The 26,659-nt window shown below is 41.5% G+C and overlaps 1 protein-coding gene across 1 annotated transcript in view; it reads right to left on the bottom strand.

Moving 5' to 3' along the window:
• sgpp1b (sphingosine-1-phosphate phosphatase 1b) overlaps window positions 1–26,659 on the bottom strand; it is a 27,623-nt gene extending 964 nt beyond the window's left edge. Inside the window, exons 1-3 of the mRNA XM_084045564.1 lie at window positions 25,494–26,659; window positions 13,396–13,485; window positions 1–7,206 (exon numbers count right to left, since the gene is read on the bottom strand). The exon at window positions 1–7,206 is cut by the window's left edge and continues 964 nt beyond it. Coding sequence (XP_083901690.1) covers window positions 6,658–7,206; window positions 13,396–13,485; window positions 25,494–26,327 — 1,473 coding nt within the window. The 5' untranslated portion in view covers window positions 26,328–26,659 and the 3' untranslated portion in view covers window positions 1–6,657. The remainder of the gene's footprint in view (window positions 7,207–13,395; window positions 13,486–25,493) is intronic.

A 26,659-nucleotide genomic window follows, 5' to 3' on the forward strand; every position in this document is an offset into this window, starting at 1 on the left:
TTTTAAGCAGCTAGTGTAGTTTGCCTTCCTTAGGCCTCAAAAGCACCTGCCAAAGTGGCTGGTAGAGTTGACAAACTGAACCACTTTTAAAATAGTCTTATAGTGGCTACTTCCCACCTCGTTGGAATTGAATTATGCAGTTACAAGTGCAAAGGCAACACAACATGACAGGATGACAAATGTTTAGGACTAACCAATTTTGAACATGCCAACTACTTTCAAATGAATTGGCTATTAAACAAACGAGTAACCTCACAACTCGTGTTCCTGAACAAGAGAAGGCACTATAAGGGCATGAGGAACACAGTCTAGTAAAGCTAACAGCTACATTTAACCCCGTTCTCATTTTGGTCGACAAGAGCCGGTGAAACATTTCACCACCATCCCACTTAGAAAAGTCTTATCTCCGAGATTCATTTCAACATGAAAAACATCAACCGTGGGAAAAACAGGAACATCAAAATCCAACATATTTGTCAGCATAACAACAAAAATGCACACAATACAATTTTACCACAAAAGAATTATCTCCAACACTTTTTTTCTTTCCGTTTACAGTTAAATCTGGGCCATCAGTCATTTAAAAATGGGATTTCTCCATTCAGTGATAGATGAAAAACATCTCTCCCAAATACTATGGGCTATCACAGCAGGACAATAGCTCATCAACCTCAGGAAGTTTGGCTTTATCCGCCTTTATCCATCTCATTTCCACAATCTATCTCCCATCTGCACAGGGGTCTTCCTATGCCCAGATATAAATACAGCCAGCACTTTAACACAACACAACAACTTAGACACACGTACAGTATTACTCTACAATGGCCGTTTTTCTAGTGTGTAAAACTATGTTGTGACCGGTAGAAATGAACCGTTAGCACTTAAGCCCTGTACACTTTGTTGTATGACAAATAGCTAAACTAGCTCATACCTCGAGCTCACACCGCGCCTTGAAAATGTTTTAAAACTGTTAAAACTGAGTTTTTAACATTGTGAAAAATGTTTGAACATTTTTTTTAAATGTTCAGATTGTTCACCCATAATTACATGTCCAAAACGGGGACGCCAACGTGAAAGTGGTTAAGATTCACAAAGGGAATTCACCGCCCACAGGTTTGGGCTGTGAAGGGATCTTCTACCACATGAATTAGAATACAAAAGATAAACATCCCACTGGCTTGTTGTGTGCAGGCACGGACATCCTTCTGTGAAAAGTTGTACATCCTGCAGTTGCCAGCATCTAGGAAGATACTCATGGCTGAGCAGCTACTGTTTTGGATTTACACAAGACCGTTTAATTTGCTGATGAACTGTGATAAGGGGCTGTAGGTGACTAGTTGCAACAACACTATTTTATACAGTATATACATACACAATTCCCATAGAGTTCAATGCACTAGGACATGGCCATTATAAAGTAAAATGTGACCATTTTAACCCTTAGTGGTTGCTGTAGTGGTGTGCTTTAATCCCATCAAATGGCTTGATAAATGTGTCACATCGTCCAATAAACAAAATGCAAAAATAACGGCAACCTTCCTTTATGGTAACCACAGACAACAACACACTAAAACAAAGAACAAAGACAAAACACATGTACATGTACATGCACATGCGTAAGGCAAGGCCACAGGATGTTGAGGGACCCGAGCAGCAGACACACAGCTGGCGTGTCCAGCCCAGCAATCTCCTCCAGTCAGATTCTACAGTGCCACAGTGACCAACTGACTGAATCACAGGCCAGAATTCTCCAGAGTGAAGTTGGTTCTTTTATGTGCCATTCGGGTTTCCACTTACTAGCCAAGGTGCAAAAGTCAAAACTGGCCACATCACAGAAATAATAATTGAATGTTTGTCTTTGAAATTTGTGTTAAGTTTAAGTTGAGCGAGGCTCAGGCTAGGGTAGGGTTTATTGTCACATCTTTTGCCACTTAAACCCAGGCATCCCTATTTTCACAACGTATCACACCGTGATATGTTGAGTTTGTAGATTAGCTATTTTCAAATTGAAAAAGAGAAAGATGGTGTCCAGCTTTGCAGCTTGGCCATACAACAAGAACCTGCTGTCTAGGATTGGTGAACAATTTCAGATGATCAACTAAATTTAAAAAATGTCCTCAAAATTAAAATTATGAATAAATGATCATGTTCCACAGAAGTGGGTCTTGGGTTTAATTTTACAAGAGAAAAATACATAACAAATAATCATACCTGCCAAAGTGGCTAGTGGTAGAGTAGACAATCTGACTTATCAGCATTTGGCAGGTGACTGGCTTCAACTTTGCACCCAGCTTAAAATAATTGGTGGAAATAAACAGTTGACTGAATGAAATGACGAGGTTCATCAGAAATTATCCTGACCCCAGGGCTAGCCTGGGTTCAGCAACCCATACTAAACAATCCTATTATCCTACATATAACCACTCATTGTGGAAGCTGCAAAACTGGCCTGTGATCAGCGTCTACTGTAGGGCCACATTCTCCCTCCCTCCTGACTGAAGCCTAATATATGATCCGGCGCACGACGGTGTCGCACACATTGAGAGCTTGTGAGTTGTATGCTGCCTATTTTTGACCCATGGCCGCGACATCATCGTGCGACGAAGTATGAATCAGGCTTTACTCAGTGCATTGAAAACCAAACAGTGCATTCTGGGTACAGTGCATCAATATTAGGAGAACAGTACCATTTCCAAGTTACCTTGGCTTCCATATGAAGCCAAAGTCTTTATAACGCAAATTAAGACTGAAATATTTTCATATTGGTCTAACAATTTCAAATGGGATTTCACTGGTCCTTTAGTTAATAAGTGAAAACCCATTTTGCTGCAGTTAAGGAAGAACAGCAATTATTGCTTTTTGAGAGTAGTACATTTTACAGAAACACAAATGGGATCAATATGCAAATAAGGCATCACATGTGTTTCTGAACAATACTATGGAGACACCCATAATGAGATAGATATTTAATCCACTGGTAGATGGTGGATCCAACAGCTACATTTAACTGACATGCTGATGTTTGCTAAACAAAATGAACAGGTTAGCTGACTGACAAGTTGTACAGTATGTGCTCAAAAGCACATACACATAATAAAATATTCAATCAAGCCAACATGAAACTAGCAACCATACCAATGTAGCCGGTGGGAATGTGTTTACTTCCCACTCTGCTCATCAGAATGATATCTCTCATATACTTTTATTTGCAAAAGGCAGAAGTAACAGAGCAGGAATACTTTGAATTGCAGTGGAAATCTAACCAAATGGATCACTCCTAACGAGTGATGGTGGCAGATTGTAATGGATCACAGAGTATGTCTCTGCATCAATGAGTGTCTCCAGTGTTTGTTAGCATTTCACCAAGGGATGCATGCACACCAAAAAAGGAAAAATAAGCAAAATCATTCAAGAGATACAGTGATGTCCACAGATTCACCAGAAGCCATTTACCGTTTAACCTGACCAGAAAAGATGGTTCCATCAATTGATGGTTGGTTAGGCTACCTGGCCTGCCACAGTAGTTGGGAGTTTAGAGTAGAGAACCATTCAGCCAAAACATACCAGTTTTGTTCTGCTTAGAACACTTTGTCATTTATCTATCCACAAAAAACAGGGAAACCTTTACTTACTTTACAAATGGAAACAGGAGAATCTCTTCTCCATCATAATAGACAATTTTGCTCAGTGCAGTAAACTAACATTTCTTCCAGTCACAGCAGCTGGTACACCCCAAATCTCACCGGCCAATTTACAATTTTACCAACTACAGTTTTATGGCTACAAAATATAGGCCACAGGGAAACTATAAAAGCCGAGGATGTTGTTGGTGGCTAGTTGTAGCTTCCTACCCTGACACTACTTGGTCCAATCCCTTAGAATACTTTCTATAAAAATATATGGTGATACAAGGGAGAAATACAGCACTTTCAGGAGGGTCCCCTGTGCTGCTTCTACTGCAGTATGACTCACATATTGGAGAGAGAGTAGGGCGGGGAGAACAGAGGGAAGGAAAGTAAAGTAAGAGGAAAAGAAAGAAGAGATGCGTCAGTTAGTCTTAGAAAATGCAATGTAAAATCCTGAGTGTTAATTTAACTCTGAGTGTTTAAAGAAACATTTATACTATTTCTATAACTTGAAAAATGGGGGTGGACTACATTTTGACATGTTGATATTTTGATATTTTCTCAATTTGCAGATGATTATGTCCTCTTTTGGCATGAAGTGTTGCCTCAGATATTAAGAAGATATACAGTACAATCTTTCTTCTCCCCTTCCTCCTTTCTGTGCTCCCTCCATCTGTTATCAGCATTCTGTTCTTCTCTCAGTTCTCTTTTTACAGCGTGGATCCTTGGGAGCGAGCCATCTAGAGGCGTGTTTGTTCGTGGGTGTCCGCGCCTAGCGGCTAATCTCGATAATCACTACCACATTTTTGTGCACTGCCGGTAGGCCAAAGAAGTAAATCTATTTTTCACATATTGTGAATGAAATCCAAATCTCAAGTCCACCGTCCTGCAGATTTGCTGATTAATCTCGTCCAAATATGGAGTTCAATACTGACATCATCAATATGACATTATCAGCAGTTGTATGTCTTCCCTCCAGAGACCAATTGTTATCTCCACTGCCTATCCTCTCTTGAAGGAGATACTCCCTGCATCGGAAGCGGTTGCGTGCGGTCAGAGGCATCTGCTATCAAACAGGAAGTCAGCTGTGCTTTGTGTGAATGCACCACTGGTGTACTCAACACGCGCCGATTTCCAACAACCCTGACCAACAGTGACCAACAACATCAGTCCTGGGAACCCAGTACTTCTGGCTTGCCCTCTACCCACTTATAAATCAGATATGAATGTAGAACAGGTACACCAGGTTAATGTAACTGCTTCCTGATAGAAGATAAAACTACCAGTCTTCTGGGTTCCTAGGAATGGAGTAGTGAAATATTTACAATAGAAAAACTCTATACATTTAACACAGTGAAATTAAGTGACACTTCCTTCCTTCTGTCCTTTCTTGCTTACTTCAGAATAATTATGTGCCCAGTCATGGCTTTTTATCCATTCACAACACAGGAAAACCAATCCATCTCAGAGAACAGGATGTAATCTGTAATCTACATAAAGACAGAATCAGTTGAACATGGGATATCCACAGGGATACAAAGAGCCCTTTAGGAGAAAACAACACTGTACATCAGCAGTGTAAAGAAACCCTCAAATACAGAGTGAAAACAAAACAATGAGACAGAACCGACAATGAATGTTCACTGCAGGAGGTTGTCCACTCCCCAGGGGGAGACTTAAAGCAACAACGTTCAGGTAATCATCTCCTGCAAAGGTGTCCATTTGAAGTCCAAGGTTACATCATCACTTCCTGTAGGATTCTCCAGTTGGAGGAAAAAGAAAAAATCCAAACTCCACGGATGAATCATTTAAAATCACAAGAATCTTATTGCCTTTAGAGTTATACCAGAAAATAGGAAGCTCAAATATGATGCTTTTCAATATCATCAATGAAGCTTTCAGACTGAGTGCCAAATAAGAAATGTCAACATACTTGCAATTGTATGTTCCAGTCAGTCCAGAGAAGTCACTTACAGTTATTGTGGACTTGCATGTTAGTAGTAGTGGAATATTAAATTAAAATAAACAACTTTACCCAAACTTTTACACAACACTGACATGTTTAGTCATTAGGAATGATGTGTGTAACCTTCTCATATACCCAAGCACTTAAAATGTACTTGTATAATTGTATGTGTACAGTGGGAAGCTGCGACAGTGGTAAAGGTCTGTTTGGGTTAAGAAGAAACTCAAATAAAAATACCTTTAAAAAAATGTGTGTAATGTACATGGATCTTTGTCTGAAGGCTTCATATGACATTGACAATAATACTACTAAGACACAGGTCATGGCATGTCGCCATCAGTGGTATGACGCTACAAAATGCAGTCCTTTTGAGGCAAACGCATAGCTTCTGTTGCTAATAATGGCTGTGTATAGTATGTTTATTTTCAATTGTCTTTTTTCATTTTCAACTAATTTAGTCATTATGCCAATTAAAGCACCACCCCCAAGTAGTCCATGTTACGTTTGTTGGTGCGCCAAGCCAAGTCGGATAAACTGCGAAGGATGTAAACCCCTAGTCTGCACAGTGAGCTGTGTAGAACTGATAAACAATACAGCCATGTTCAAGTTTTCGGCCACTTGGATGGTGTTGATTGTAATACCCTGCAGGCAAGCTAAACTCACACAGATGAAAAGGAACAAACAGTTCTTCCTCTTTGGCTGTGTGAGGTCATTACCTCAGAACAGGTTTTTGAATGAGAAAGCTGGTAGAGGAGACAAGATTTAGACAAGCCTGAGATGAGTGTTAGGGATCGATTTCCACTTCCCCAAACCTTAGAGAGAGAAAGAGGGCAAAATCTCATATCGGGATCTAGACCAGTGTCAGAGGCATCCCCTTTGCTACCATCACAACTTCTTCATAACAAACTAGAAGTGGGGGGGAAATCATAACAAACTAGAAGTGGGGGGAAAAAATAACTAATTACAGCATTTAAATTAGTGCTCACACAGAGTGTAGTCAAATCCACCCCCCCACCACCCTCCGTCCCGCAAACTAGAAAGTGGTCACTCGTCCAGTCTGTCCAATCAGAGCTGCATGTAGCTGAAGAGCAGAGGAACCAGGAAGAGAACATTGAAGCCTACGGTCCCGTAGACAATATATCGGTAAGGCAGCTCCACTTCCATGTGCTGTCTAGCCTTCCTCACATCTGTGCTGGGAACCCCCGCCACCCGGCACACCACCATGATCGTCACCACCTTCATGATGGCTCGTGTCACCATCAGGACAAGAACACCAATGAAGAGCTTCAACATGGCTGCTCCCATCATGCCTATACCCAGCACAGGAGCAAGGTAAGGGAGCTGATCCAGGGGAGTATCGGGCAGAAAGCCCAGGCGGTTGTTGATGTGAGATGCCAAGGCCACGCCGGCCCCTACGCCCAGGATCTGAGCGGTGTCTCCCCGGGAGGTGCTCCAGGTGTCCAAGGTGAATGAGAAGAGGCCCAGCAGGAGGTGGAAGGAGATGATGATGAGCGGGGCATAGGCACAGGTGAGGTTGAAGTTGTCAACGACGTCCAGGGTCGGCAGGACGACGAGGAGGATCAGGACACTGTACAGGATACCGGCCATCACATCCTGGAGGAAGACGCAGAGCAAGACAACAGGACATTTAGGACAAATTAGGTTTAGGTATTTAGCTATCTTTCCAGAATTATATACTACAGAATGTGTTCACTGTCTTCAATGGGACGTTGCCATTACAAGGACTGATGCTGTAACCTTTTAGTTATAGCAGTATATCATCTGGTTACGGTACCTCTAATTGTTAGACCTCTTTACCACATTTCTCAGACAATACATTAGTATAACTTTTTATACTATTGTATAAAATAGTATTGCAAGACACCAACCTCAGAAACACAAACAAAAGCATGTGCAAAGACGAACACATAAACACATAAATTCTCATTCTCTCTCTCTCACACTCTCTGACACTTTGGTTCAACCAAGTGACATTTTCAGTTGGGCACAAAGTTCATTGGTTCATTTCATTTCCTGGTGACAATTAAGTTCAACGAGAAGTTCACCATCATCGTCAGGAAACAGGAAAGCCTTAACTGGCAGTGAACTCTGGACTGACAATGGCATGAGAGTAGGGGTCATTCACAGGCATTAATACAAACAAAAGTGGCTATTTCCCAGTAGTCCACTGGATATAGATTTGTGTTTGGGTGTGTTTGTTTGAGAGGTTTTAGCTTACCATAACATTTACCCAACTCTAGCGCGTAAAAAAAACCTTAGACCTAACCCTATGATAGTCTCTTGAAAAGTTTAGACCAGCTGACTATCTTCACTTTCCAGTATTTTCCTCATGTTTGTAGCCTTATGAGCTCATTGGTCTTCAAAAGCATGCACACACGCACTTTCCCTCCAGTGGTGGAGTCATGTGCTGGCATGCTGTTGAACTGGGAACACATGTTCTGACCACAGCAGTCCAACACATGTTGTATGGACACATTTGACTCTCTGTGGAGAATGTAAAGATGATGTGATGACTAAAATAGAATTACAACCAGAATCACTACAGTAGTATTTAAAACCCGACTTTTATATCCGTCTGATATTATCAAACCATGTTCATCCTAGCATCCCAATTTTGGACATTTTCAGATTCAGAAGTTTTCAAAAATAGCAGATCTACAAGCTAACAATGTGTCGCAATTAACTCAGCAATTTTTATGTTTGGAATATCATGTTAAATAACACAAATTATGTTTTATAAATAAAGTTCAGTTTATGTGTGTATTTTATATTTACTTGTTTCACTGTAAAATTAAAGTTAAATATATTGAAGTTTAATATGCAATATATACTTATTTATGTATCAAAAAGCTGTTTATTTTCTATTTATTTGTTTGCTTATAAGTTACATTTTCTCAAATAGAAACTTTTATCAAATCAAAACCTTGGTAATATAGTACTCAGGAACTGCATCTGATCCAAAAATCTGGCATCATGGCTCTAATTACAACCAGAATCTATTTAGTACTTTATTTAGTCTATTATGCTTTTTTGGTTTGTTTGTCCTAATAAAACTCACATAGATTATTATAATACAGGGAAGAGATCCCATAGTAGCTAAATCAGGAAATAAATCAAAACTGAAAGAGTGAATGTTCCGGTCAAAGTCAGGAAACAGACTTCTTATCTGAAAAAAGATTTCACAGAAATAGTACTGCTACTTCATCCATATTCAGTCAAAAATGCAATCTTGACTAGTTAATTTATGTATGTACTGGATTCATTGGTAATTTGTTATCAAGTCTACAGTATAGAGACTATATGGTTAACAAAAAATACAGTTGTAGGCTATTTAATTGTTTGCTTATTTTGTTACAGAAAACTATGGCAACCCTGAGGAAGGGCGGAAGCCAGTGAATCAGACATTCATCGGAAAGTTCATGATCATGAACAGTTGCAACTAGATAGGCACGCAACAATGCAGCCTCAAATCCAATCAATGTAGCCAATCTACAAAGTCACAACAAGTTGTGATGCAACACATTGTGAGCTCGTACATGTAAATCTGCTATTTTCGACATTTTAACAAATCTTGACAAATCTTATCTTGGGTCCCTGGCTCAAAATCTTTTCAAATGGTGGTCCGTGGCCAAATACATATCAATTTGGGGGTTCCTTGACATGAAACATGTTCGAGAACCACTGACTTAATGGATTCAAGCAGACGCTGAACTCTCACTCTAAGGAGGCTTTGGGTCCATTAAGTAACAAACTAAGCTGTGACAATACCGGCTAGCTGAAACATTGATACCAGCATCCCACGCTTTGGAATGCCTCTGGAGTTCATTAGGTCCATGAGTTTGTTCTCTGCTGGTCCAAAGGTTGCCACCTGAGTCAACTACAAGATAGGTAACAGGAAACCTATCGGAAGGTTGGCCGTATTTATCACTTTATTGCTGCCCTTAAAATGTTTTATCCCCTCTCTGGATGATTAGGAGATTGAAACAACATGTGTATAGATATATGCTGTTTCAATGTTATCTCCTCCACTAAGCCAAGCAGAGAGAGTTGTGAAACAATGAACAACTAGAAAGCGGACAAGCTGGCATTGCAGGGTCCTGAGGGCATACTGTATATGTGACATTTGGTAATGCAATGAGAACATGACTGATAGAATTAATAGCATAGGTGTAGTGTCACACTCAACCCCTTAAGCTACACAAGGAAAGAATAGAACCCCCGATTCAAACAGTGTCAGTTTCTTCTGTGAACGACCACTAGAAGAACCCACCCCAACTCTCCATGCACAACTTCAATGAGCTTGTGGATCATTTGAATGGTGGTCAAACCCACTCAAACGGTTTCAGATGTACAGTACATCTCAAATGGATAACAACTTAATAAGATCAGATATCAGAACAATTGGATACAATGATTGTAGATAAACTTCATGGGACACAGACCCTGACAGACCAATTAGCAATAGTCTTTCATATGGCCAAGAAAGGAACCTAGAGAGTAGAGACTTAAAGAAAATCATTCTGAATAGGTCAATGTTTATCAAATAAAACATTACCATTAACATTTTATCTGACCTCATTAACCAAAGTGACTTAGCTGTAAGATTACATTTCAAAGTCTCAACATGATATGGTGTCAAGAGTAAGGATAAGGATAAGGATAATTCCTTTTAACAGGTCGTTCATGAAAGTCCTTGGTCTTGTTTCCAATGAGAACCTGTGAGCAATTAGGGGTTAAGAGTCTTGCTCAGGGACAAATTTCATTTCATCGACACATATGCTGACCTGGCCTGGAATCGAACCTGTGGCAACCAGGGCCTCTGGCTCCATAGGCGGGCTAACTAACCACTCAGCTATGGCCGCCCCTATTGTCAGTAAATAGTGCAAGAGTTGCAGTCTTGGTGACCTGACAGGTATATGATCAGGTCATATTGACCTTGGCAGTCATGTCATAATTGAATGGAGAGTGGTTTGGACATTACTGATAGTATAACATTTTTAATGGTTAGCTACTATGGGGTAAATCACTGTGGAACATTACTGTCCAGATCTATAGTGACAGAGGATATGGATGGATAACACAGAGAAGGACAACAAAGAAGGCTAAAGACATTCCAAACAGAAACGTGTTTGTGTTGTTTCTCCTAAGTAGCTACACATAAAAGGCACAAGAAGAAGGAATGCCATCGCCCATTCTTTAATGTATTGCTACTGTTGCAGATATATGCCTAGTTATAGATATCAAATTAATATCAATTTGCTTGCATTGGTCCCACACAGGGTTAACAACAACAGGGGTGAGGTTTCCCACCTCCAAGTATAATGTGTGCATATGGTCAGTTAAAGATGTATAAGTTAATATTTAAAAAAAAAAAGATCCAAACATGAGAGAGAACACATACATGATACAGGATAAACAAGTGGATCTGGAACCACTATAAAATTGAAGCTGATAAATAATCTTATCAAATTAGTTCTAGAGGGTTTTGCTTTATGCCATTATCCAGAGTGGACAGTAAGCTTCCATTCCTAGACTGTGCAAGTCCAAAGATAAGAATCTCTGAAAAAGAATTATGAGTTTTTTCATGTCAGCATCAATATCAATGCCAGGGTAGGAAAGAGCCTTGTGTCCCAAACCACTTCCTGTAGAACAACAATGGAGGAAGTGGTTTGATTAGGCATGGTAGCACCTCCCCGAAACACAACACAAACTGATGTGACATGATTATCAAACCTTACACACACACACACACACACACACACACACACACAATGGATGAGCAGCGCTGCTTGCCAGACCCAGAGCTGCAGAGGGGTGGGGGCGGAGCTTCACGAAGGGACAATTGTTCAACCTTGATTACCTCCACATCTACACCTACAGTACTATTTTTAATTTATTTAATTTGTTTTCAATATTTGGCAAGGTCCAAGCATAGTTACATTGAAGTCCGTTTCAGTCAATCGTGCCACCGCCCCTGCCCTACATATCTTTCTTTTTTCTTCTTTAGCAGAAAAGGCTCTCTGAACACCGCCTTTTCTTTATGATTTATATTTTCTTGATAAAAGGCAGATAATGTGAACACAGCACCTAAAAGAAATTGGTTGGACCCCAGCCTGCTGAGACCATCAGAACGGACCAAACTTTTCTACTCAAAACCTTTCATTATTCTCTTTGCCCTTTTTGGACAAGAATATGTCTTCTGGAGTGACTCCCAATGATTATCAGGCAGCGGAAGAAATGCCTCTGTAACTAGATTTGACAGTGTTGTTGAAATGGTTGTTACCATTTCCTATAACATATGGAGGTCTTGGTTTATCTTATCTGTCACATTTGACGCGTCTTTGAAGTTAAGATAAGATAGACCACTCTCCAGTAGCCTGGTTTCAGTATCTGAATTTGAGTAAAGCTCAGGTCAGTCTGCACACTACAAACATTTCTGTACCAACATCTTTTAATAGTAACACCACTGCAGAAGTCTCTTTTGTAAGAGCATGATGAATTAATACTGCAGTCTTGCTCAGTGCCAAAGAAGTTCTACTTGGAAAAAGCTTTGCTCGCGCTTGTTCAGTTATCACGTTTAACCCATTTAGACCTGAGGCCGATTCTAAAAACGCTTTCTGATTCCTGACCTAAGTTTTCTGAAAAACGTCATATATTTATAATTAAAAAAAACAAAACATGTATGTTGCTATATACTGTACATATCAACAACAACCCCAAAAGGGGTTCTCGGATTTAAAGGTATAGTTACGTATAGGGGTTCCCGGTCTAAATGGGTTAACCCTTTAAGACCTGAGGTCGATTCTAAAAATGTTTTATAAATCCCAAAAGTTTTTTGAAAAAAAAAATAAAAAATATTTTTTCACGATTTTTCAAAAATAGCAGATCTACAAGCCGCGCTATGAGCTTGTATATCTGCTATTTTTGAATAGTCAAAGAAATCTAAAATGACACGGACGCGTCCCCGGTCTTAATGGGTTAAAGCCCCTCAGTCCCACCAATTTAGTCGGCCTAGCACAGATATATCGGTTCCAACGTATAATATGTTTTTCGACATGCACCGATAAGAAAACATAACAGAACATAATGCAGAAGATGATGCTTGGGGTAATTTAGAAATGGCTCTATTTACTGTTTTTTCTTTTCTGATGTAATTTTGGACAATAAAGTTCAGTGATATATACTATAATATCTGTCTCCATTACGAATCTTCATCAAGTGCTTTGATAACTAGGAATTTCTTACTCCCTAATAGTTTCACTCAGCCTCTAGTTAAGTTACTTGGAGTGGGCTGGCAACTAGCTATTTGACAGATACTCGAGTCAAAAGACACTGGTTCTGGGTCTGTTTAGTCAGGTCTTGACCCCTCTTGGATTAAAAAAAAGACATCCATTTAACAGAATAATATGCTGTGGAACTGCCTTCTAAATGTGTCTGAGCTGACAGCCAGGCAGGTCAACATGGTGTAATGTTTACATTACGTGTCCCATATTGCGTCACTCGCTCTGGAACCTAGGGCACCTATCAATCAACCACTGTGACATGATACAGGCGTTACCAGGACGACTGTTGCCTCTGCGACAGACGGCTATAGCAGAGAATTTTGTCTCCTTTAACCACTTAAACTCTATATCCTTCATTGACCAGGGTCCCCCATGGGTCTCTCTATTTGGTCCCCTCTTTTTTCCCCCCTCTACACCAAATCTCTTCACCTATGTTTGCGTGTGTGTGTGTGTGTGTGTGTGTGTGTGTGTGTGTGTGTGTGTGTGTGTGTGTTCTCACCAGTATGGAGTGCATGCCCATGTAAATGCGGCTGGCACAGACCAGCAGACACCAGCACAGAGCCAGGCTGACACCCAGTGGGAACGGGTACTGGAAAGAAAATATACACACCATCAGTTAGTGGGAACGGGCACTGTAAAGAAAACATACACAAAAAGCTGTGTAACATCAGACAGAAAAACTGATCTTGATCTTAAATAGACTGGATCAAAGGGCAAAATATGCCCCCAGAAAATAGCATTTGCAGCCCCTACAGTCAGAGGGACAATAACTGCCATATTGTTTTTTTATATATCTTTTTCTCTACATTTTCTAATTCAGGTTAAAAGGTCGTCAGAAACGGACTCGAACCTGCAACGCGCTGTCAGGCATTAGATCCTATATGTGGTACGCGCCCGGACCGCTAGGCCAACGGGCGCGCACAGCATAGTATCATTTAACTTATGCACGTCATTCAACTTATGCAGCTCCAGGCAGCAAAGACGTTCGACAATATACAATAATGACCGGAGAAATTTCAGAACTAGTCGAGTGCCGCCCTACGAGCTTGTAGATCTTTTTTTTTTAATGGTGAAAAAGTGTGCAAAAAAATCTCAAATCTTAGCTTCTGGGGGTCCTTGAAACAACATATTTTTAGATGGGGGTCAGCAGCCAAATACATATCATTTTGGGGGTCCTCGACATGAAAAAAGTTTGAGAACCACTGATATTTCTTTGAGAACCAGTTTCTATTTTTCTAAACTGTTAGGATTTAGAAGACATTTGTAGAATCCCCCAGAAGCAAAGATTTGAGTTAAAATGTTACTATTGTCATGATTTAAAAAAAAATGCCAAAGAAATCTAAAATGACACAGATGCTTTCCCCGGTCTGCCATTGACGAGTATACTCGTCATTTGGCCCCTCGTCATTTGATTTGACGAGTCATGTGGTGTTTTCAGTGGTTTAAGCAAGAGGGCGCTGTTCTGCAGTGAGTGAATCATGATGATGATGATGATGAAGAGCACAGCCAAAGATCACGTGATTCTCTGCTTTCTGTTGATTTTTGGCCTAAACAAGTTACATTCAACTGAAAACAACTATAGAATGGATTATCGCGGCAGCACAATTCTTTTTCTCCGATTCTACGAGACCCCCCTACGTCCTTTAAAGCGATCGGCGGGTGGATCGTTGTGTAGATTAGAAAGATATTCTATGATTTTTCAAATGTTAGTGAAAACGCTCGGAATCGCTGGCAGCTGGCAAGGGCAGCCATTGAAATATAAAGTACATTTAACATTTATGTAATTTTATCCATAGCGCTTTACAATGTACATTACATTCACCCACACATTCAAACACAGATGGCGGAGGCAACCATGCAAGGTACCATCCTGCTCATCGGAAGCAGTTAGGGGTTATGGGCCCTATTACCCTGGCTTATGCCTAAACTTTTTTGGCATTTTTTTCTATTTTGAAAAACACTTTAAAATAGTTCAAATAGCCGATCTACAAGCTCACAACTTGTCGATGTAGATTGGCTATTTGAACTATTTAAAAATATATATTTTTTAAAACGTTTTTAAAAAAAATTGAGTAAGGCAAGATAGGGCCCTAAGTGTCTTGCTCAAGCACACTTCTGATTTTTTATACAAAGCCAGGAGGAGCTGGGGAATCAAACCAGGAACCTTCTAAGCAACCACTCTACCTCCAGAGCCACTGCAGTACAGTATGTAGAGAAGAATCAGCTTTGCCAGGGTTGGCAGTCGATAACAGGCTCAGATGACAGGATATAGTTATCTGCTAATGTGTACTGTATGCATGACCTCATAAATATTACAACAATTAAGTTAATTTCCCTATCTGGTGTATTGTACTTAGCCTGTAGTGGAGCGAGGGGACAGAGAGGGGAAGAAGGGGAGAGAGAATGAGTATGAAATATGAGTGTGTGAAATATGGAAAAAGACATCCAGAGAGTGTGTATGATAGAGAGAGAGAGAGAGCAAGCGAAAGAGGGGAGAGAGAGAGAGAGAAAGAGAGTGGGGGAGAGAGAGAGAGATAAGAGGGAGATAAGAATGCTGCTGAGGTTTGCACGCTAACTAAAAGCCTTTTGTTCTGTTCATTGTGGCTCTTGTTTGGAGATGGCTCACATTTCCTCTCTCTCACAGCACAGAATGCAGACTGCACCCCAACACACACACTTCCTCTCTCTCATATAGGCTACCTGTCTCACACATAGGCCTGTCACAATTATTACATAATCGTCTAATCGTAATTATTTTGTCATAATCGTTTCCATGTTGAACATTTTTCATATCTTTTCAAACATTTCCAAAAATAGTGGAAATAGCAGATTGGCTATTTCAAGTATTAATGTTTTTTTTTTAAAGTATAACGTTGTATGTCAGTGATTTCTTTATTTTGTCATATCTGCCATGTGCAACTTCAAAGCCTAAAAGCCAAACAGAAATGTAATTTTTATTCAAAATGTTCAACGACAAAAACATAATTAAATCATTAATCGCAGTTATTTGTGTGACAAATAATCGTCATGTAAACTTTCATAATCGTGAAAGCCCTACTCACACATGCATACAAACTGCCGCCGAGCGTGCGCACACACACACACACACACACACACACACACACACACACACACACTTTCCCAGCCTCCATCCCTCTCATCAGATTGCTCTCAGACCTTCTGGGGGGAAATGACATCAGCCATGCAGTTTAATGGAGTCAGGAGTAAATGCTAACATAACACTGATAAGGCTGGTCTATGGATCCAGCTCATTCATCAACATTAAGCAGCTGACTAAGAGTATTTTTTAAAGATTTACTTTGAGGAATTACCATCTAGGACACCACAAACATGTACAGTAGCCAGTGTATATAACCCATTAAGACCAGGAAAGTATCTGTGTTGATAAGTCTGTTTTATCTACTTTATCAATAAATAATTTCTAGAATAAATAGGTTCTAATCCCAAGAATAAATATTCGGCTAGCAAATGTACCTATACAGTTTTTTCGCGCAAATGAGAAACAATGGGGTCTACATCCTCAAGTGATGATGAGCTGGTCATGGGTATACCCAATATTGACCTTGAGAACAGAAATGGGTGAGTTCCACACTACTATCGAGGAGCTCAAATTGTACCACAGCCGTTTCAGGCAATACTTTAGAATGGCCATCAGACAATTTCAAGGACTGCTCCAAGAGCTGGCTCCACGTTTGCAGAAGGAGAGGACTAATTTCCGAGGGCCGATTGATCCGGAGCAGCGGCTGGCCACATGTCTGAGGTAAGATTAATATAATAGGCTATATTCTATTTGAGGAATGAGACCAAGTCCCGTTTTCTTGAAAGCTCCGGGCCTCCAGTTATGTAGGCTATATAGCCTCCAGTGTGCATCTGGCTCACTCATCTTCAACAGGAGTTGGATGGGATGGCCTAGCGCTGGGGTCTTCAACGTTTTTCAGGCTAAGGACCCCTTAGCTGAGGGAGAGATGAAGCAGTTGGGTACAAAAATAGCAGATCTACAAGCTGACAGCGTGACACGTGGCAGTTTACGTGGCAGTTTACGGTGAATGTTCCCCCCAGAATAGGGATGCTCAGGGTTCAAGTGGTTGGTTAGTGTAAAAAAAAGAAAAAGAGAGAAAATGTTCTCTCTCACATAGATTTGAAGTAACTGTAGTAACTCTGAGGTCCCCGACCACCTGTTGAAGACCCCTGGCCTAACATCTTGATTGGTCAGAGGTGTAACAGTCGCCAGCTAATGTCCGCAAGACTGCGGTGCGAAAAAATAAGAGCCGCATTTTCGCTCTGCGAAACTTTGTCGCTGATGTGAAAGCTTGCATTGACTTTATAAGATTTAAAAAGAAATAAGGATTATTTGCTTTAAAAAAAAAATCGCCCCCAGTGTGTAAGGAACTTAACACTTCTTGAGATGCCCTTGAGCAAGGCACACAACCACTCAACCACTACAGTAGAGCTATCTAGTGACCAGCGGCAGAAGGCTATGGTTGTGCTGGTGTATGCGCGAAAAGCACTCAAACCCCACCAATTTCAAATCAAAAGCCTACTGTACTTAAGTGATATTGGACAATACCCATGTGAACGTGTGTGTGTGTATTCACAGAGCGTTGCTGTGCATGTAAAAGACAATGTGATCTTAGTATACACAACGGATTAGCACCAGACACACTTCAAATACAGGGTGTAACAGCACATTACACAGCAGCACATAGGGATCAAAGCCAGAAGAAAATTAACATGCAGCGTAGCAGACTCCTTGTCAGCCGTCCGAGAGGGCTATGATGGCTTTCATCATGAAAAATGCAGCTGTGTGACCTACAAACTGCACTGTCTGGTTTTGGAAAAACAGAGGTAAGCACATTTTAGATTACACTTGAGGCGTTTAGCTGATGCTCTTATCTGGAATAAATTAGCCCAAGTGATAAAGTGAGCTCCAGTACCTACAGGCGACATCAAACATTAAAAGTAACCAAAGACATGAGTTCAGAGCCGTAGTGCAGAAACACAGTGCAATTTTATGATGTTAAGGTGACTACAGCCTACACAGTCACAATCTGCTTCTGTCAGGCTACCAGGCAAGCAAGTTCCCACATCGGGCAGACTGGCAACATCGCCAACGCCAAAGCCACACCCCTTCTCAGGGGAATGCCCTCTACTGTAAGCCAATGCTATTTGACCTAAATTATCTTATAGTTTGACAGCACTAAGCAATTTTTTGTGTTATTATGTTTCCCACAAGCTGGAAGTATTCTGAGCATTTCCATACTAAGCTGTTATTTTGAAGTACTTTTGAGTTGTTTAACTACAGCATAACTGATCCCAGCTGCTGACGTCATGTCAGATTACATCTATATTCCGCACGTCTTGTTGACATCTCTATAATCAGATTTATTTACCGATTGACAAGCACACCGCGATAGATAGATCAATAAATCTCTCTTCCATCAATTGGTAGGTACCAAGACCTATAGGAACCGGCGCCATACTGGCACTGAGATTTGCTACCCAAACCTCGCCAATAGACACATTGGGTGCTAATGCTATAAGAGTCAAACCTCCCTTTTAGAACTATAGATGAACACAAACCTGCCAGCCACCCCCAACAGACGAATGCAATGGAATATAACATCTAAGTGAAACAAATTTATGAGGCCATTGTAAGTGGAACTGGGACAAAAAAAGCTATTTTGTGTGAATGTGTGTGTGGTTGTTCAGCTACAAAGCCCAGATCTCTTTCAGCCGCCCTACAAGGTCAGCAACATGTGGGAATTTTTTATCTCTGCATGTGTGTGGGGGGGGCGGGATAACTGAGAAAACCGTTAGTGAAGAACGCTGTCCTCTCTGCTCTGTGTAAACACACACACACACACACACAGAATGTCTGTCAGTAGTGGGGCCCCACAGCCATGTTTGCCTCACGCCCACGGGCGGCCACAGCTCTCCTACTGTGGTGTACAGTCGTCGGCCGTCACATGCAGTTTCATGGAGATGCTGTGTGTTTGTGTGTGACCACTGGTCATTGGCTGGTCACTCTAGGCCCTGCTCTGTTATCTTGTGGTGGATTTTCCTCCCACGTGCATACAAACAAACACCACACACACACACACACACACACACACACACACACAAGAGATACACAGACACAAATACAGAATGACACACACACGCTGAGGGGGATACTTGAACATAGGATTGAAGATATTTACTGGAAATCGTTTGTTAAGACAGGCTTTTTAAGAAAGGGCTCAAGGATAGACTCAAACTATCACTACCTGGTGTGCACAGTATAATCCAGTTTTAAGAGGGACCCAGACAGACACTAGACAAATAGATAACCTTTATTGATCCCGCAAGGGAAATACAGCTGCCATGGATCCATCCATTTGAGTCCATCCAACACGTGATTTTACTGCATTGTCTGGTGCACATCCTTCACCCATTGCATTACAAGGACACCTGCTATCCATGTGTTCTAAAACACATGCCTGTCATCATGGATTTGAACACTACCACAATGTAAAACTGGAATGGGGAACTACTGTATTTAGGAGTGCAATATGCTGGCTGCAGATCTCAATCATGCTTGGAGGAAGAACAGTATAGGCAGCTTTGTCCCCTCTCCTCCAGAGAGGAAGTCTTACACAAAGTGTGTTTACCATAATGTGCTCCGTTCTGTTCAGAACAAAATAACAAAGAGCCCCACCAAGTATATATGGACCTGAAGCCCCTGGCTATAGCTAGCTCATTATGTCATATTTCCATAGGGTGTTTTATCTGGAGAAGCTGAGGGCCAGGCCTGCTCTCTCTCTCTCTCTCTCCTCTTCCCATCTTTTAATTTCTTCTTCACTCCTATTTGTCATTTCCCCCTTGCTGCACCTTTTCTTATACTTAAGTTTTTTCTCTGCTGTGATTTGATCTTTCATCTCCTTCCCCAATCTTCTTGTTTTCTTGCTCTTGTTGCTTCTCCTCTCTCCACAACATCTTCTAGCCACCCTGCTTCCCTCAGCAACACTTTAATCTCACACTCTTTTGTCTAGTCTCTTATCTCTTTTCTCTCTCCTCATCCTCTTTCATTCTTCACTCTCCTGTCTACTACTATTTTATCTCCAAGGTTCAAGGTTTCTTTGTTGTTACATCTTGTGTATAGGTACGTAAGAGTACATTTTGTTCTGGTGGTTCCTAGGACATTGTAGCAGCAATAATAATAATAAACATATACAGTATACTAGGACAAGGAAATAAGAAATGGAATAATAAAGAATAGCAGCAGAATTAATACATGTCCATTGGTCCTAGCACTTAAGGTGCTTGAAGGTGCTGTGTGCAAGGTCCTAACCTATGTTTCCTGAAAAACTATTTTTATTCATTTAAAAAAAAAATCGCACCCTGTGTGAAGGAAGCGGTGCCTTTGGTGAGTGGCCTCCTGGTGGCGCTATAATAGGGCGGGGCGGGGCTTCAGCAATTAATGCTCGTCCCTATTGGTGGTCTAAGTCCACATACCAAATTTGGACTTGGTGGCATGCTGCAAACTGGAGTTATAGCTGTTTAAAGCCAGTGGCCTCCTGGTGGCGCTATAATAGGGCGGGGCTTCAGCAGTCAATGCTCGTCCCTATTGGTGGTCTAAGTCCACATACCAAATGTGGACTTGCTGGCATGCTGCGAACTGGAGTTATAGCTGTTTAAAGCCCGTGCTCAAACGGACATCCGGGCTCAAACGGACAAACGGACATACGGACGGACATAGTCAAGTGTAGAGCGGCTGGCACCGCTAAAAATCATAGCAACATCTAAAATGACACAGATGCTTTCCTGAATTGAAAAGGTATAACAATGTATAGGCTTTCCAGGTCTAAATGGGTTAAGTTATAAACTGTAAACATCTATCTGTGCCAGTCTCTCACTCTCCCGCACCTTCTCTCCTCCCCGCCTCCTTTCCACACCTCCCATCCTCAGTCTAATGTACTACAAACTCTTTCATATTTCTTTCCTTCCTTCCTTTCATGTCCTCTCACCCTCTTCCCTAACTTGGTTCACTTTACCTCTCATTCCTTCCATCTGTTCTCTCCCTCTGTCCAGTCCTCCTTCTCGTCTCCTCTGCCTTTCCCGCCCCCAATTCATCGACATCTTTTCCTGGACACTCATGCTTTACCTGTTCAATTTAATGTCCTCTCGCCATCTACTTTAAGGTAATTTCTACTTCCTCTCTCTTTTCCCTGCTATTACCTCATCTCCAAATAACCTACTCATCATCTCTTGCCTTCTCTTCCCTTATTCTCTCCACCTCTTTCGTCAACCTCCTATTTGCCTCCCTCGTCCTCCCCTCCTCTTCACTATTTCCTCCCTTCTTCTCCATTCTACACTTTACTACTGTATGTTTTCCCCTTTCTCCCAATGCTGTGCTGTCCAGCCCCATTTCCTTGTACTCCTCTTTTCTTCTCCCTCTCCTGTTCCCCTATTATACACTCCTCTTCTTGTCTCTCCCCCAGGGAGAGAAATATGTCTCTAGATACTGTTCCAGAGAGTTGATGTGGGCCAGGAACTGGGTGAGGAGGTAGGAGGCCTGGGTGAGGTGACTGAGGAATTGGGTGGGATTAGGATGCAGAAGAGGGTGACGTAATAGTGGGAGAACAAGTAGGTGGGAGTGTGGGGGGGGGTGAGAGAGAGAGAAATAGGTGCAGAAGGAGGAGGTGAAAGGAGGGAGGGAGAAAGAGAAGGGGAGGAGGGAGGGACGTGTTAAGAGAAGTGTTGATTATCTGACTGCAGCCAAACTAAACATTATTGCCTGCTCAGACGAGTCAGCAGAGTCCAAATCCAAGCAAGGAACCCCTTACAAGACTGCAAGCCATGGCAAGCAGGAGGTGACGTGAGTGACACACCCTGTTTTATGTCTGATGGTGTAAGAAAGGTTAGGACACGCAGTTTTGTGTAAATAAAGTATGTAGATGAATGCCACTGCCGACTTGGGTCAAGGAGCGACAGGAGGGTGGAGACAGAGGAGCTAGACTAGAGAGAGAGAGAGAGAGTAGAGGAGTCACTCAGTGTTATCTGTGTTCTGGGATTTGGTTGCTTTCTTATCACTTATTCTTTCACTTATGTGGGCAAAGGGAGACAGACAGCATGTGTTAAATCAATCTCACTTCTGTACTCCTCAATTAATTTAAACTGCATTCTCTTAGCCACAGCACAATTAGTCCAAAATGTAAGACAAGTATATACAAAATGGGGTCCTTGTTCCTATGTTTACATTTTCTAGTTTTAATTGTCTCATTTAATTAGTTGGTGTATTTTATACTGTTGCCTTGCCTTTGCATTTTAGTCTAGACATCCACATTGGGAAATAAGTGTTTAATTATACTTCATGTGTCATCCTCTGTATGATTTATTGTGTTTTACTTGTACACATTTTTACCAAATAAAGTAAATCCTTCAATCTACAATGAGCTGTACCTTTTTGTTACATGAACTGGAAAATGTTCTACTGCATCTTGTCTGGTTTTAATTAAATCCCAGTGAAACCAAAACGCATCTAAACACCAATTGTTATGGTCTTTAATATACTGAATGCTATACTTGCTTGGCTCAGTCACTGCGCTAGGTAACCAGTGCCTCTCTCATTCATTGTTGTTAATGTAGTCAATCCAGCAATGACTTCTGGTGACATCATAGATCAAAGTCTGTGCTATCTTGTTTCCGACTTGGCCAACAGACTTATTTATGTACACAGACAAAAACTACCGCAGCAACATCACAGGAGTTGGATCTAAAGTACTGTTCCTGTATAACACATGCAAAGCCTATATTCGTATATATGCACCAGTCATTATGCACTAAATATTACAATACTGAATAACTTGAGTATCTGACAGTTACCCAACTATAGTAGTATTACCCACAGCAGTAAATAATGTGTGGCAATAGGGTATTTGGAATCAGTCTGGTATATTTGTTAGTTAGCAAGATAACTTAACAATGTATCATGAAACTCGGGAGGGAGAATGATCAAGAGATTATTAACCATTGAGGACAAAAGGTTAAAAGTCAAGGTCACAATCAAACTCAAGCTCGAAATCGAGAATGGATGAGCAGACTTTCATGAAACTAGGTGGAAATCAGTAGGCTGCCCAAAAGACAAAGTTTTGATGATAAGATCATTGCGCAGGTAGGGTTTGCACTCTAGGTGCATGTGTTTATGTGGACAACCGGTATGTTGTCCTCCTCTGCCTGGTACACTCCCTTCTCTGTACTGCCAAGGTAAACTTTTTTTTTCCTTTTGTCTTTTAGACAGGTGACAAAACAGACACATCTCAATCAGAAGGTATTTCCTCTACTGTAATTAAGTTCCAGTTGAGCCGACACTATCGTTACACGCACAGACACTTTCATTGAATACGGTTCAGCATTCAACACCTTTGTGCTCGCCAAGCTCAACTCAACACTGCCCTGTGCAACTGGATCCTGGACTCCCTGACAGACAGACCCCAGGTGGTGTGGATCCTTGGCACCAGCCCAAAGGATCTAGCTCCTCCTGTACTCACTTTGTGCACAGCTTAAACTCCATCATAAAGTGTGTGGACAACACCATCGTCATTAGCCTGAATACAGAAAATGATGAGAAGGCCTACACTCTGCTTTATCTCAATTTATTTAGGATGTAATCCCTTAATGCCAACGTTGTAACATATATTTTATAGATGCAATTGGTATTTGTACTTTTGTTGTGGTTGCCATTTTGCCTTTATTGAGACTTTTTGAGCTTCTTTGTATTTTTTATTGTCATACTGTTGAGTATTTATTGTCATACTGTTGAGAAGGCTTTAACCCATTAATACTTGGAAAGCATCTGTGTACATACTTTAATCATTATTTTTACTTTTCAAAAAATACTCAAAAATAGCAGATGTACAAGCTCATAGCGCGTAATCTGCTATTTTTGAAAAATATTGAACATTTCTGCAAACCTTTGAATATATATTTTAAAGCAAACATTTTTAACTAAAGTCTTTGCTTCTGGGGGTCCCTGGAACAAAATATTTTGAGATGGGGGTCGGCAGCCAAATACATTACATTTTAGGGGTCCTTGACATGAAAAGGTTTGAGCACCACTGATATAGCAGCATAAGTTTTTCAGAAAACTAAAATTTTAGGATCGGCCTCAGGTCTTAATAGGTTAAGTATAAGACTATCACTGCCTGCAACAGCTGTATTGTAAGTGCATGTGACGATATAGAAAACCTTGACTCTGATTTAAGTATCATTATTTTGCTCAGTATCACTGGAGGTCGGACGAACTAGAATTCTGTATAAGATCATTATGTCATACTGTGTGACACAGAAAAGCTAAAATCATTATTATCCACCTTACAAGTTGAATTGTCCTGTCACATTGTGAGACAAAACTAAGACCTACGTCAGCTGACCTATGCCGGGGCAGAGAAAACTGAACAGAAAAAGGTAAAGGAGGAAAATTTGGACTTGGTCTTGACCTGGCAGAAAAGCGCAATATGGGTGGCACTGGCAACACTGCACAAACATGCCCCAATATTTCTGACACTGCCAAAACTCCAATATTGTATAGCAACGTGTGGTCACCTTAAGATGGATTTTAACTTTATATGTGATTTCAGAATCACTGGTGTGCTGTGAAAACATAGGAAATAGGAAACTCAAACATGAGTAAGAAACATCAGGACTTGTGTACTAATCTTCTTTTGGCTCTCATTTCACTACTTTTCACAACTCTGTTATGGATTATTTGGGATTTTTAGATTAGGACTCTGGCACATTTGATTAATTTTGGCGTATTCAGTTTCATTGCAAGCCTATATAGAAAGACCAGATATATCCCCTCCAGGTTAAAAACATGTCGTCGACCCGTAGCCTATGGCTGAGTTGATATAGGTCAATATATGTCAATATGGGAATGTTTATGTACCGTTATACTGTTGTGAGCTGCAGGACTGATCACAGCTGATGGACAATATTATGAGTAATCACTACCATTACTAAACAAGCTAAATCACACAATAATAATGGAAAGGAATACAGGTTCCAGATAACAGGGCACTGAGGTGCCATGTTATTCTGAAAAAGAAAAATGGTGCCCACAGTTCTCAGGTGCCCACTATTCCGGTTACCATGGCAAGCAGTGAATTAAAACTTCCCCCGAGGTACTTCCTGTTTCCTTCTCATAAAAAAAGGAGGAAGCTGTTCACTTCCCTATTTCACCAACTGAAAAGATCAAAACACCATCTGTCAACAGTGTACAAAGAGCCATCATCACACTCCTCCTAAACAATATGATAATGCCACGATTCTCCTGTCATATTGCACATCTATGTACATGTATCGATGATAGATTTTAAGATACATGTCATGATTACATGTACACTGTCATATCATCTTCATTTTTGTTTACCTTTTGGGCTCTTATTTTTATGGCACATTTAAACTCACAATTTAAGTTGAAATGTTTGCTTACAGTGTGACACTAGAAAACATTTCATTTCGCAGTTTGCACTGCGTATAACGACGGACAACAAATATGTTTTAACCATGAAATTCAGTAAAAGTGAGAGCGTTTACCTCCCAACGACCATAGGTCAGGAAGAACAGGGAGAAGGGGATGGCGGTGCCCGACATGGCGTGGGTGGAGGGCATGCTGTACTCCGAGTTGTAAAACATCTCCACCTTGACCACGGGCGGAGAGGCCGGCCGTGACCAGCCGAGGATGTCCTTGGTGCACTGCCCCAGGTACATGACCCACACCCACACCATGATCAGCCTCCGGCTCACGAAGGGGTCCACGTTCCACATGACGAACGGGAAGAATGTGATGTAGAACATCTCGTTGCCCAGCTCGGTTCCGAGGGTGAACAGGTAGTAGAGGAGCCTGTTCTCGATCAGGAACTCCTGCCCGGCGTCGCCAGTCAGAGAGTTCTTACGGAGGGGTTTGACTTTGGTCAAAACGACCTCAGCGACACTTCCCTCGACGGATCCTTTGGTCTCATCATCGGTGAGCCGGTTCCGAGGCAAGCCGTAGCGGTCCGCCATCGCTCCTCCGGCGGCCGCGGTGGTGCCCGTTGCCCCGTTCTGACGGAGACCCTCATTGTCCTCGGTCGGGTTCAGACTATCGCTAATTATTGATGTCGGGGAGGCGACGGTCCTCCGTCGAACCTCTGCTGTTGTCGGTGATTTTACACTCTGTTCTCCGCAGCCTCCCTCATCATCGCTCCCCTCGGCCAGGTGGTTGCAGGCATCCCCGTTGTTGTGCGAGTGAGTCCGCTCTCCGTCTCCGTTGCTCCCCGTTGACGACCTCGCGAATGTCCCCCGTACCCCGCAGACGTGCTGGAAGCGGGCGACGAGGTGCGGGTCCTGCAGGTAGTGGAACAATTCTCCAATCCTGCTGCTTTTTTCCATTATTTTTGATTGACTCCGCGCCGTGCGGCGATAAGATAAGCAACGCGAACCACTGTGTGCCCCGAAAACGGTTCAATACGCGCTACGAAAAGCCAGCTAGCCCAGCAGCTAACGTTAGCTAGCTAACCAGTCCATCATGGCAGAGTATAGTTCCCATTTAAACAGCGCTCCTTAAAGGTGTTGCTCGCTGTACCACCGACCACCAGCTGTCTTTTATGCTAAAGAAAAATATGTTTTGCTGGTTGAATATTAACATATGAAGCGTTAAAGGCTGGTTTGGTGAGGCGTGCAGCAGCAGATGAACCGCTACGTCGTCTAGTAGTGGTTGTGTC

The sequence above is a fragment of the Gymnoscopelus microlampas genome (genome assembly GCF_963454915.1).
Source record: "Gymnoscopelus microlampas genome assembly, chromosome: 20".
In the NCBI taxonomy this organism is placed as follows: Eukaryota; Metazoa; Chordata; class Actinopteri; order Myctophiformes; family Myctophidae; genus Gymnoscopelus; species Gymnoscopelus microlampas.